This window comes from Neophocaena asiaeorientalis, unplaced genomic scaffold (assembly GCF_003031525.2).
Source record: "Neophocaena asiaeorientalis asiaeorientalis breed wild unplaced genomic scaffold, Neophocaena_asiaeorientalis_V1.1 scaffold110, whole genome shotgun sequence".
Lineage (NCBI taxonomy): Eukaryota > Metazoa > Chordata > Mammalia > Artiodactyla > Phocoenidae > Neophocaena > Neophocaena asiaeorientalis.
This window is the reverse complement of record NW_020175053.1, coordinates 3,645,087-3,657,181: the sequence shown is the minus strand read 5'-3', so window position 1 is coordinate 3,657,181 and position 12,095 is coordinate 3,645,087. Positions and strand designations below refer to the sequence as shown.

The following is a 12,095-nucleotide window of genomic DNA, read 5'->3' as shown; positions in this document are numbered from 1 at the left end:
CACAGGGAACTCTACTCAACGCTTTGTAATGGCCTATATGGGAAAAGAATCTAAAAAAGAGTGGATCTATGTATATGTATAACTCATTCACTTTGCAGTACAATAGAAACTAACACAACATTTTAAATCAACTCTACTCCAATAAAAATTTTAAAAAATAAAAATAAAAATAAATAAATAAATAAGAGGAGCTGCTGTGACCCGGCCCCGTCGACAGCTGTTGATCTCATATTAATAGCACACAGCACATCTGCAGGTTTCTAAGCTGTCTTCTTCCCACAAAACCTTCATCCAGTTTTCCTTTCTGGGAGCGTTCTTGGTGGGTGATGGAGCGAGGGGGTAGTTCCCTTATTCGGACCTCAATTCACACTGTGACAGCACTGTTCTCTGGGGGAGGGGGGTGCATGTACTCTATCTCCTCCCACTGAAGGGAGACCCCCATGGAAGTTTGCGAGGAGGCGCCCCAGGGTGGAGCGCCCCCAGCAGTGCTCCAAGTGTGTGCTCCGCGCTGGGTGCTGGGCCTCTCTTTCCAGGGGCTGCAAGGCGAGCGGGGGAGAAAACAAAGAGCAGCTCATTTGGAGCCTGTAAGAGGCCTCTTTCTTCAAGGATTCCTGAAGGTCAAAATTTCCTCTTACTGTAGCTGCAGCCTATGAATAGTGAACCACTTTCCTGACCATGGACTCCAGGGCCCTGAGAAAGACGGAACGAGAGCAGACAGGTTTCTTTTGATGTCTGTAAACGAGCCTGAACTTGACCTCAGATACTTGCTGTCTTCAGTTCTCTTTTCCTTCTCAAGGACCCATTCAGACCCAGCAGTGAGGCCACGGCATTCCCAGCTGCATCCCAGCACCCGACCTCCAATCACCTAAGTTTCCAAATGATGGGACACTGGTAGGTGCTGGCAGAATTCAGCCGCAGTAGGGGAACGAGCAGTACCGCTAACCAGCCCGGGCACCCAAGTCTTCACAACTGCACCCATGACGCCATCAGCTCCTGGGGCCTCAGTGGCTTTTCCTTCTTCAGGCACCCGGGGCTCAAGGAAAACCCCCGACAGAAGGGGCAGGTAAAGATTAAACAAACCCGGGTGGTGCCAATATAGCTCTTTAGTATATCTTTTCTGGAATCTTTTAAATCTCTCACAATTGGGGAAAAAAAAAAAGTCTGTGCGCTTACTAGGAAAGTGACCATAAGCCTTTTGAATCAATGGGTTTCAGAATATTATCGCATTATCATTAGCAGTATGTATTAAGTCATAAAGTCTGGTCTTGGGTTAGATAATATTGCTGAAATAAAACTAAATCAGCTGCAAATACTACTACTTTGATGACTGATTCCTTCTTTTAAAAAAATATATTTAGTCAAACAGCATAAATTTCAAGTCTAATAATGGTTTGGTACATTGTAAGTGATAACTTCACAAATATGACCTTGTTTATGGTACTACATGAATTTACTACAGGGACCACATTTAAACATTTAAAAAGTTTAATACTTTATTCAACATTTTTTTCTTTAGGTACTACTGTGAGGTCAAGACTGCACTTCCAAATCACGAGTAATCTCCAAAAAGATGGAAGACAGCGTGAAACTCACTTATCACTTATAATTTAAAGGCTTAAGGAGTAGGCAACCTCAAATTCACTATGGATTCAATACAATCCCTATCAAAATCCTAACTGGAGTTTTTTTGATGAACATTTACAAGCTGATCCTACAATTCATGTGCAAATGCAAGGGACCCAGAAGAGCCAAAAGAACCTTGAAAAAGAAATACAAAGTTGGAGGACTCATACTTCCCAATTCCAAAGCTTACTACAAAGCGACAGGAAAATTTTAGATCAAAGGAATAGGACTGAGAGTCAGGAATTAAACCCTCACACGTGTGGCCAACTGATCTTCAACAGAGGTGCCAAGACAACTAACTGGGCAAAGAATAGTCTTCTCAATTGTGTGTATGATACTGACATACAAAGAATGAAGCTGAATTCCCTTCTTACCAAGATACACAAAAAGTAACAACAAATGATCAGAGAGCTAAATGTAAGAACTAAGACTATAAAACTCTCAGACGAACATACAGGAGTAAATCCAGTGACCCTGAGTTAGGCAAAGACAAGTGTTGGAGAAAATGTGGAGAGACTGGAACCTCATGCATTGCTGGTAGGAATATAAAACGGTGCAACCACTTTGGAAAACAGCTTGGCAGCTCCTCAGAATGCTAAACTTAAGAGTCACAACCAATTTCACCCCTAGATACATACCCAAGAGATTTTTTAAAATGCATCTGCACAAAGCCTTGTACAAGAATGTTCACAGCATTATTTATTCATAAAAGCCAAAAAGTGTAAACAACCCAAACGTCCATCGACTGATGGATGGATAAACAAAATGTAGTAATCCATACGATGGAACATAAACAGCCGTAAGGAGGAAGTACTGACCCAGCTACAACACAGATGAACCTTGATGACATTATGCTCAGTGAAAGAAGACAGTCAGAAAACCCACAGACTGCATGAGTCCATTTATATGAAATGTCCAGCTTAGGAAAACCTAGAGACTGAAATTAGCCGAGGGCTGGGGGATTTGAGGGGAGGCTATTTTTCAGTCTGTATGTGTGTTCTTCAATTTCATCCTTAAAAAGCATAAAACAATGAGCTTGATTTCAGAAGCCAGTCTATCCAACTTCAGATGTTTGCAGAGGACTGGAGAGTTTTTATGCTAATAACGGAATCATCAACTTGCCTTTGTGGAGCCTGTGACTGTGGTTCATTTGAAACCAAAATTACACAAATGCAACCGTTACGGCTCAGGCAGTCTACTAGGAAAGACAGACAGCTATAACACTGACTCTAACCAAATGAAACAAAAGAATAAGATGAGGGCTTCCCTGGTGGCGCAGTGGTTAAGAACCCGCCTGCCAATGCAGGGGACACGGGTTCGAGCTCTGGTCCGGGAAGATCCCACATGCCGTGGAGGAACTAAGCCCGTGCGCCACAACTACTGAGCCTGTGCACTTAGAGCCCGCGAGCCACAACTACTGAAGCCCGCGTGCCACAACTACTGAAGCCTGCACACCTAGAGCCCGTGCTCTGCAACAAGAGAAGCCACCACAATGAGAGAAGCCTGCGCACCGCAACAAAGAGTAGCCCCCGCTCACCACAACTAGAGAAAGCCCACGTGCAGCAACAAAGACCCAACACAGCCAAAAATAAATTTAATTAATTAATTAATTTTTTAAAAAAGAATAAGATGATGCTAATATTTTTCCAGGTTAGATTCTTAAAATAATGCTGCTCTGATGGATCAGACCAAGAGAAGGAAGCCTGACATTTTCCCAAGATACTGACATTTTCAATGGCGTTATTCTATAGATTGTGATTGTGTTTTAAAGCAGGCACAGAAGGATCTAGAAGCACACATCTAGAAAGTGAAGGTTGCATCTCACATTGTGATATTTAATAGCAATGAGGATATGCTGGTCCCCAGTTTAAGTGAAAAAACAAAGGACACTCGGAGGGAAGGAATGATGTGTTGATACCGTGGGACAGAAGTCTCATCTGCCCTCACAAATTCTGACGATGGGACGACAGACCTGGGCAGATAAGTTCCTTTCTCTTCCCGGGGTTCTCCCTGAGCTGCAGCTCCTGAGTGCATCCTTCTAGGGGCTTTGCTCACCTACCGCTGGTCCTCCTCACAGATCAGCATGGAGCGGAAACCAGCACCCATGTGAACAGGGCAGGGTGGAAACCCCAAAAGCTCCCACCGAGCTCCAACACGGGCACTCTTCCCTCGCAACACCCCTCTGGGGAGCAGCAAAGTAAATGCACAAATCTGGAAAATGGTAATCTGTTAACAAATTGGATTCAACAATCAATTGGAAATGGTTACATTTCTTTTAAACCATTTTTCTTACAGAGGCACTCAGTGGATTACCATTTGCCATTGAAAGAACTAGAGGATGCCCATCATATATGGCTGAACTAAAAGCAAAATTAAGACAACATATCAAGAAAGAATGCACTCTTACACCCAGACAAAACTCTAGTTTGAAAAGATACATGCACCCCTATGTTCATAGCAGCACTATTCACAATAGCCAAGACATGGAAACAACCTAAATGTCCATCAACAGAGGAATGGATAAAGAAGATGTGGTACATATATACAATGGAATATTATTCGGCCACAAAAAAGAATGAAATAATGCCATTTGCAGCAACATGGATGGACCTAGAGATGATCATACTAAATCAAGTCAGAAAGAGAAAGCCAAATACCACATGATATCACTTATATGTGAAATCTAAAGTACGACACAAATGAACATATCTATGAAACAGAAACACACTCACAGACAGAGAGAACAGACTTGTGGTTGCCAATGGGGGGTGGGCAGGGAAGGACTGGGAGTTTGGGATTAGCAGAGGCAAACTCTTATATATAGGATGGATAAACAACAAGGTCCTACTGTACAGCACAGGGACCTATATTCAATATCCTGTGATAAACTGTAATGGAAAAGAATATACATATGTATAAGTGAGTCACTTTGCTATACAGCAGAAATCAACACAACACTGTAAATCAACTATACTTCAATAAAATTTAAAACAAAAAAAGAATGAATGCACTCTTATACAAGGACAGGAGAACCGGGATCCCTTTACATCTTCAGTGCCCAGAGGGAAAAATAAACTTTCAAGAGTACGAATCTGTGCCACACGTATAATGCAGGATTAGTACCGGCAGGAAGTAGCGCATCGACGGAAGTGCCGTGTGTGCCAGGCAGACACAGACTTGCTCTAATTTTGAGAAATTAACATATGCAAAGCACTGCACTCAGCAGTCTCCCTCCTTGAGGACACAGAAATCTGTCTTGATATTGTCAACTCATAAATCCAAAGAGACTGGGTTTGTTTAGCGTTGTGAAAACTAAGGAGAACAGCAGCAGATTTCTATGAAGATAAGGAGGAAAAATAAAACGCACTGGACTCCAGCAATTAATGAGAGAACCAACAGCACTCTGCACCAGCAACAGCAAGGAATTTATTTTTAGCTCAAACACGAGGGAACGTCATTACGAGCACGATTAAGTCCCGCAACGAGCTGCCGAAACGACTGAAAGACTGCCATCCTTGAGAGACAGGGGACCGCACAGGGGGACCACAGACAAGGTCAGCCGGGAGTCACACACCAGCCCTTCGAGGGTCAGAGGGATCGGACAACCAAGAGTCCGGGTGGATACGGCTCACTCGCTCTCCACAAACTGGATTCACCTGAAGTTACCACCCAAACCCCATCCCTCTTCCCTGAAGTATAAAGAAAATCACTAGTATGGAGGTGTGCCTTGCACTTACAAGGCTAACACTTTTCAAATTATAGGCACAGTAATATAGTCACAGGTGTCTATAACCTCTAAGAGTCAAATTTTAGAAAAGCAATTAGAAGAATTAAAAATACAGTCATATGAAAAAAATTTTATTGCTATGTTGCTTTGAGATGCTAAGTGGGCCAGACTCCAAACTAAAAGAGTCACTTTAGAGCCAAATTTCATCAAAAGCAATCGACCCCTTGAATATTTTATTGGAATAAGTAAGTAAATGTCAAATGTCCTGTTTAGATTATACAGAAATCTCCCTTTAAGGACACTATTATCAAGTGAAAACGGCAGATTATAAAGACATTATGATCCCATTGATATGAAATTATCAGCACACACAGTGAGCTATCTGAAGGATGGTCACCTAATGTCAACAGTGGAAATATGTGGGGGTTGGGATTTTGGATAATTTCACTTTCAACTGTATGGTTTTGTATGATTTTTCTATCATAACAGAACTATAAAGCACAGGACCCAGACTGCTGGATTCAAATTTCAGCTTTACACCTTATTAGCTGTGTGATCTTGAGAAAGTTACTTAACCTCTCTGTGCCTGGGTGACCTCCCCTGTAAATGGAGATAAAGACAGTCCCCAGCTCAGAGTGTTGTGAGCAGGCTAAATGCATTGGTGCACAGAAGGCACTCAGCACAGGGCTGGAGCACAACAAGCCCTCAGGACACGGCAGCCGGCGGTAGAAGCCACAGTGCTGCCAGATCTACGTAAAATTGACTTATTACACTCAATAAAAGCAGCTGCAAAAGCAACTATTTCATGGGCAAAAGTAAAAAGGGGAGCAAGAAAACCTCACTGCTTAAGTTTAAATAACAACCCCTCAAACTCCCAAAACAAAAAACTAGCAGATCTACTACAGAGAACACACAAGTACATGCAGAAGAGGTCCCTAAGAAGACATTTCCCCTGGAATCCATCCCCCTCACTTCAGGAAACAGAGAGAAAGAGGGGCCCCAGGCAGCAGCTTCATACGTGCATATCTGCACTCTCAATTCCAGAGAGAAATAGAAGACATTCTAATGAGGTTAGCATTGTAGGACAGAAGATTCGTCCCAATTAAAAGAAAATCTCTGAAACACCTTAATCTACAAACGCTGGAATGTTCATTTTAAGAGTGGATTTATAGAAAATGAAAATTATATAAACACACGCTTGATTTGTTAGGAGCTGATGATGAAAAATGATGGATTATCCTGAACCCCGGATTCTCTTTCTTTGAGAGGGAGACGGTCCACAGAATCGATAAGTGAATTCAGTGGTGTATTAGAGGCTGGTAAGGGCTATGGAGAAAAATGGGGTGGGGAGGGCGGGGAGGAAGTGCTGACATTCTAGGCAGGGTGGGAAGAGAAGGTGACGTCTGAGCTGGGACCAGATCAGGGGAAGTTCAACCTGTCACTCCACGATCACAAGCTCTGGTGAAAGTTTTGATCAGGCTGAAAACTCTCGTTGAAGATGAGTTTTGAAGTATCGGTTACCGCTGTGTTCACTTCTCCTGGCCACCCCTCTCAACTTTGATAACACACGCTCTACTTACTACACACATTCTCTGTTCTAGACAGTCTGCTGGTGTTTGTTATGTCACTTTTTAACATCTAAAGATGTGAGGTTCTTGAGTAATCTTCTCCATAAATATCTTCAGCAAAGAAAAAGAATCAGGAATAAGAAAGCAGTCATCTGCTGTTTCTGGTAACCCAATGTCCATTGCCCTGTTTCCGAGCAAGAGAACCCAGACTTTCCTCAGGGAACAAAGCCCGTCCGGCTCCCAGCCAGCAGGGTTCAGGCGCAGCTGAACGTAGCCCTCACCTCCACGGGTAAGTGTACTGCCTGGCCCCACCAGCAGGGGTGCCACAGCCCCCGAGCACATGACCAGGTGGAGGAGGACCCCAGGGGCAGGTCTGGGAAGAGGCGCCTGCTTCCTGGGGTTGCTGATGAGGCCTCCTTGCCACCCTCGTGGAAGGGAAGCTGGTGGGTCAGCCTAAAAATGAAGTCAATTTAAAGGTAAGCAAGCCAAGGACTTCCCTGGTGGCGCAGTGGTTAAGAATCCGCCTGCCAATGCAGGGGACACGGGTTCGAGCCCTGCTCTGGGAAGATCCCACATGCCGCGGAGCAAGGAAGCCCGTGCGCCACAACTACTGAAGCCTGCGCACCTAGAGCCCGTGCTCTGCAGCAAGAGAAGCCACTGCAACGAGAAGCCCTCGCACCGCAATGAAGAGTAGCCCCTGCTCGCCACTAGAGAAAGCCCGCACGCAACAATGAAGACCCAGTGCAGCCAAAAACATTAATTAAAAATAAATAAAATAAAGGTAAGCAAGCCAAGAAAACTGAATAGAGATGGACGCCCTGGACAGCACGTTGGCGGGAATGGAACTCAGCCTCACCCAAAGATGATTTTGCCCCCTTCTTTTTCTCATAGCTGAAGAGTACATTTCCTTTTTTGCTTAAATTATGTCAAGCTGGGTTTCTATCACTAGCAACCAGTAGTCTTGCCAAATACAAAGAAACGGTTGGTCGCTGGCATTTTTCCCCCCAGGATTTTCCCTAGAAAGCCAGTAGCAGCACGTTCTTACCCGTTCCTGACCAGCAGTGTCCCAGATGAGGAATTTATGAAGTTCATTTCCACAAGGCACTGTTTTGGTCATAAAAGATGCCCTGAAAAAGAAAACCGACATCTCCACGTTACCAATCACCCCTACAACCTTCACAAAGACTCCTGTTTCCGGCAAGTGAAGGTGGAGCCTCTGCAGGACTCCAGAAGCTCTCCTCTCAGGGGTCACGGAGAGGAAAGAAGGGCTGTGGAGTCCTGTGACCAAAAAAAATATTCTGCATTTTCTGTTAGTACAAGGGGGGTTTAGCGGGGGAGAAGGCAAAGAATGCATTCAAAACACTGTTTCCAAAACATTTATCTTCAATTGTTCTAAGATATTATGCCTGAAATCAGGAAAGAAAATAAAACCTTAGATTTTAAAAACATATTATCACCACAGTGAAGAGTGAAAAAGCAGCTGGTATTCGGGCATTTGACAGTGTGGGCCCTGCAGAGGTGCAAACAGTGGCGTATACTCCCTGCTCTATGAATCCAGCACTGGTAGCAATGATTAGAATACTGTATCTCATTCCCATCCTGCTTGCCTAAGCGCAGGGATAAAGATGGGTAGCTTAAGAAACATTTGCTTTCGCCAAGAAAAAGGAAGGATTTGAAATCCTCAGTAGATAACGAAACACTTGGTATTTTCTTTTTTGCATAGTTCCTCTTAAAGCTTTTTCTTTGTGCTCAGGAAAGATGTAAAAATCCTTGTACTGGATAAAGCTTCCCATTCATTAAAAAATAGCAAGCCTCTCCAATCCTGTGACAGCCAGACACGAGGAGCCTCCTGATGTGATGGGATTAGTACACGCATCACCTGGGCAGCATTCCAGGCAAAAATGTTTAATCTGAATTTAATCATGAGGAAGCAATCGGGCAAATCTGGAATGGGGAACATTCTACCAGACAACGGCCTGAACGCTCGGAATAAGTCAGTGTCATGAAAAGCAAACAAAACAAAAGGCAGGGGAATTGTTCTAGATTAAGAGAAAGAGACAAAACAACCAAATGCACTGTATGGACCGAGACTGGACCCTGGAGACCCTGGATTAGGAGGAAAAGCGCTTCAAAAGACATTTTGAGGACAACTGGAGAACTTTAAATTTAGACGACATGTCAGATATTATCATTGAATCGAACTAACTTTCTAGGTACAATAATGGTGTCCTCCTCATGTTCTCCTTAGGAGATGCACACCGGAGTCTGCAGGGGAAACGTGTCAGGGCGTCTCTCACTTTCATGGACCCCGCAGGCCCTCCTGGTCCGGTGCAGAGTCCAGCCCTGCGACCAACCACTCAGCACTCAGCCCAGTAATATTTCCTCAATTTCCACTCCCTTCCCCCAAGACTAAGAGGCAAACTACAGAAGTCCCAGGGAGAAAGGTATTCGGCCCTGCAATTCCCATACTGTTCCCACAACATACACACACACCAAGGTTAATAGTTGTAATTATCAACATACAATTGTACTAAGTGGAAATTCTAAGTATTTTTCTAAGTGATATGACCTAATATGATCAATATCGCATCTGCCCCATGACATTTCATTTCTTTAAGGGTTCTTAAACTATACATCCCAGATTACCGGTCAGAGCAAATATATTCCAAAAATAAAAATATCTTTACTACTTTTCTCATTATAAAAGCAATACAAGTATTTCACAAAAAAGAAATTCAAAAAATGAAAATAAAGCAGGAAAGTAAAATCAACTGTAATTTCACTACCTAGCCACAATCACTGCTAATAAGTTGGTATGATCTTTTCACAACTTTTACCCCCAAACTGGTGATACATAAATTTTGTTTTTCCTCCACTTTACATATTGTGGACATCTTTCAATTTCTATGAATATAGATCAACATCATTATCTAAAGGGACTGCATATTACATACCATGTTATGGATGTAAGTTCATCTTCATCACCTATTTTTCACTATTATGACAATAGTTACATGAATATTGTTGTACCTAAACCTTTGTGTCCTTGTACACTATTCTTTGGACTTAATTCTTAGAAGCATATATTCTCCACGTTGCTACGTTCACCAAACGGTGGGTTGTACCAACCTGTATGCCCACCGCAGTGTATGAGATGACCTTTTCCCCAACCAAGAATCTTTCAAATCTTTCAGGATGACACATAGAAAATGGTATCTCATTCCTGTTTTTGTTATAGTTATCATAAGTCTGGACATCATTTTAGTGTTCACTGTTCACTTGTTTTGCTTTTGTGAATCTTTAGTTCGTGACCTTTTCCCACTTTTCAGTTGGGATGTTCATCCCTTTCTTATGTACTTTTTGAGTATTTTACACCAACCTTTTGTAACAGTATATTTTAAAAAATATTCTTCCAGTTAAATCTTTGCCCTTTAACTTGGCTTATGGATTTTTTCCAAAAACGCTTTTTTAAATTTTATGTGGACAGCTATATCAATATTTTGTCTCGGTACTTATTTTTGGTTTTGTTTCTAACTTTGATGTAAGCAGACTTTCATTCATTTTTCAATATATTCTAGGCAATGGGATAAATAATACAGCAACTCTGCCCGTAACAAGTTCTCAGGCTTAGAAAACTAAGTGTGTGCCTTTAAAATCTTAGACTTTACTAACTGGGGAAAAAAAAAAAAAAATCCAGGCCAACCCCTTCACTTTACAGATAAGAGGCGGGTAAATCTGAGACCTAGTTTGCTCACCTGTGAAACAGGTCCCAAATCTATTCTGCATAATCTACGGGCTGTTGTAGGGTCAAATGAGGAAATGATAGGTGTGAAATCCCCACCTTGGTACACAGTAAGCCCGTGAGGAACAGCTCTAGTCACAGTAGTAATGAGTATCATATATATATGTACGTATATACCTATATGTGCAGACACACTGCACACACACGCGCGTACATGCACACATGCACACACCCCTCTCTGTCCCTGATTTCCTGCCACTAGGAGAAAGACTATATCACTATGTGAAATGAAGACTGGCAACCACTGGTCTTTTGGTTGTTTGGGGTTTTTTTTCAGCCTCCTTGCTAGCTTACGACTTCAGACTCTCAGGCATCGTCTCTTCCCTCTAGCTGCCTTCTTGAGCCATGAGAGTGAGCAATGCTGAACTGACTTCGTTCCCTGCGGGAAGCAAAGTCTGGCGGAGAAGCTAACACAATTTCCTTGTAAAGGTCGAAATAGAAAGGGAGGTGCACACACACGTCTGTTCAGGACGCCGACAATCTGCCTGAACAGCAGCCAGGGTTTCTTATGAGTCACAGGACGATAAGGATGAACTTTCGCTGCTGAAACGCTGCCCTTTCACAGCCTTCGGTCTTTCCCCAGCACAGCGATCACAGTGGGAGGGAGGTGGACTCCCAGAGGACTCACTTGTTGTGAGTCAGAAGTTTGCTGTGTGCCCGCCATGAATTTTCTCCACTTACGGCTGATGGAGACCATCGCCCTGTCCTCATCAATCCTACCCAGTTCCCCAAATTTATACACACATTGTTTCTCTGCTGAGGAAGACCAAACCTTGCTCTCTGCAGAGAGCATGCTGTCTTCAGGGAGAAAACTAAGCCAGGCCAAGTTCTACGACAGTGAAATATCAGGCACCTGCAAAACCGCACAGCAAAAGCGCATCTGGCAAAGGCGTCCGTAAGGAAAGGGGAAAATGGAACAGGAAAACGCTCCTACATTCCAAGGTCGGGGTCTGGGGTGAGCAATCCTCCCCTCGCCTCCCAAGCGTTAGAAAGGAGATGCTGACATTGGATTAAGCCAGGAAAGGAAAATCAATCTGCCCACAGGCTGTGCAGACAGCTCTGCAGTGAGTGGATGCGTTCCCGGTTTCCCCGCAGGCGAAGTCAAAGCAGAACCCAAAGCAGAACCCTCAGGGATTTGCCCCAAGTCTCGACTTCCATCTGGAAATAAAGCCAGCATGATTTGCAGAATAACGCTCTTGGAGATCAAGGAAATGGCCTTAGGCTGCAGTGTGAGGAGGCTGGTTGGGGGGATGGAGGGGATTGACAGGGACAGTAAGACTGGACACACTGCCTAAAAGGTCCCTGAATTTCTGTCCAAGTCTTTACAGTTGGGATTGGTTCTCACTGGCTGGGATGAAACCACTTGAAGGCTCAG

General features: G+C 43.5%; 1 protein-coding gene across 3 annotated transcripts in view; it reads right to left on the bottom strand.

The window, feature by feature from the left end:
• The window catches only part of RAB31 (RAB31, member RAS oncogene family), a 107,034-nt gene that overhangs the window by 54,260 nt on the left and 40,679 nt on the right, over positions 1–12,095 (bottom strand). For all 3 annotated transcript variants that reach the window (XR_003005762.1, XM_024763846.1, XM_024763845.1), the window contains exon 3: positions 7,964–8,045. Coding sequence is in view for 2 of the 3 variants with exons in the window: in XM_024763846.1 (XP_024619614.1) it covers positions 7,964–8,045 (82 nt within the window). In the remaining variant the exon portion in view is untranslated. The remainder of the gene's footprint in view (positions 1–7,963; positions 8,046–12,095) is intronic.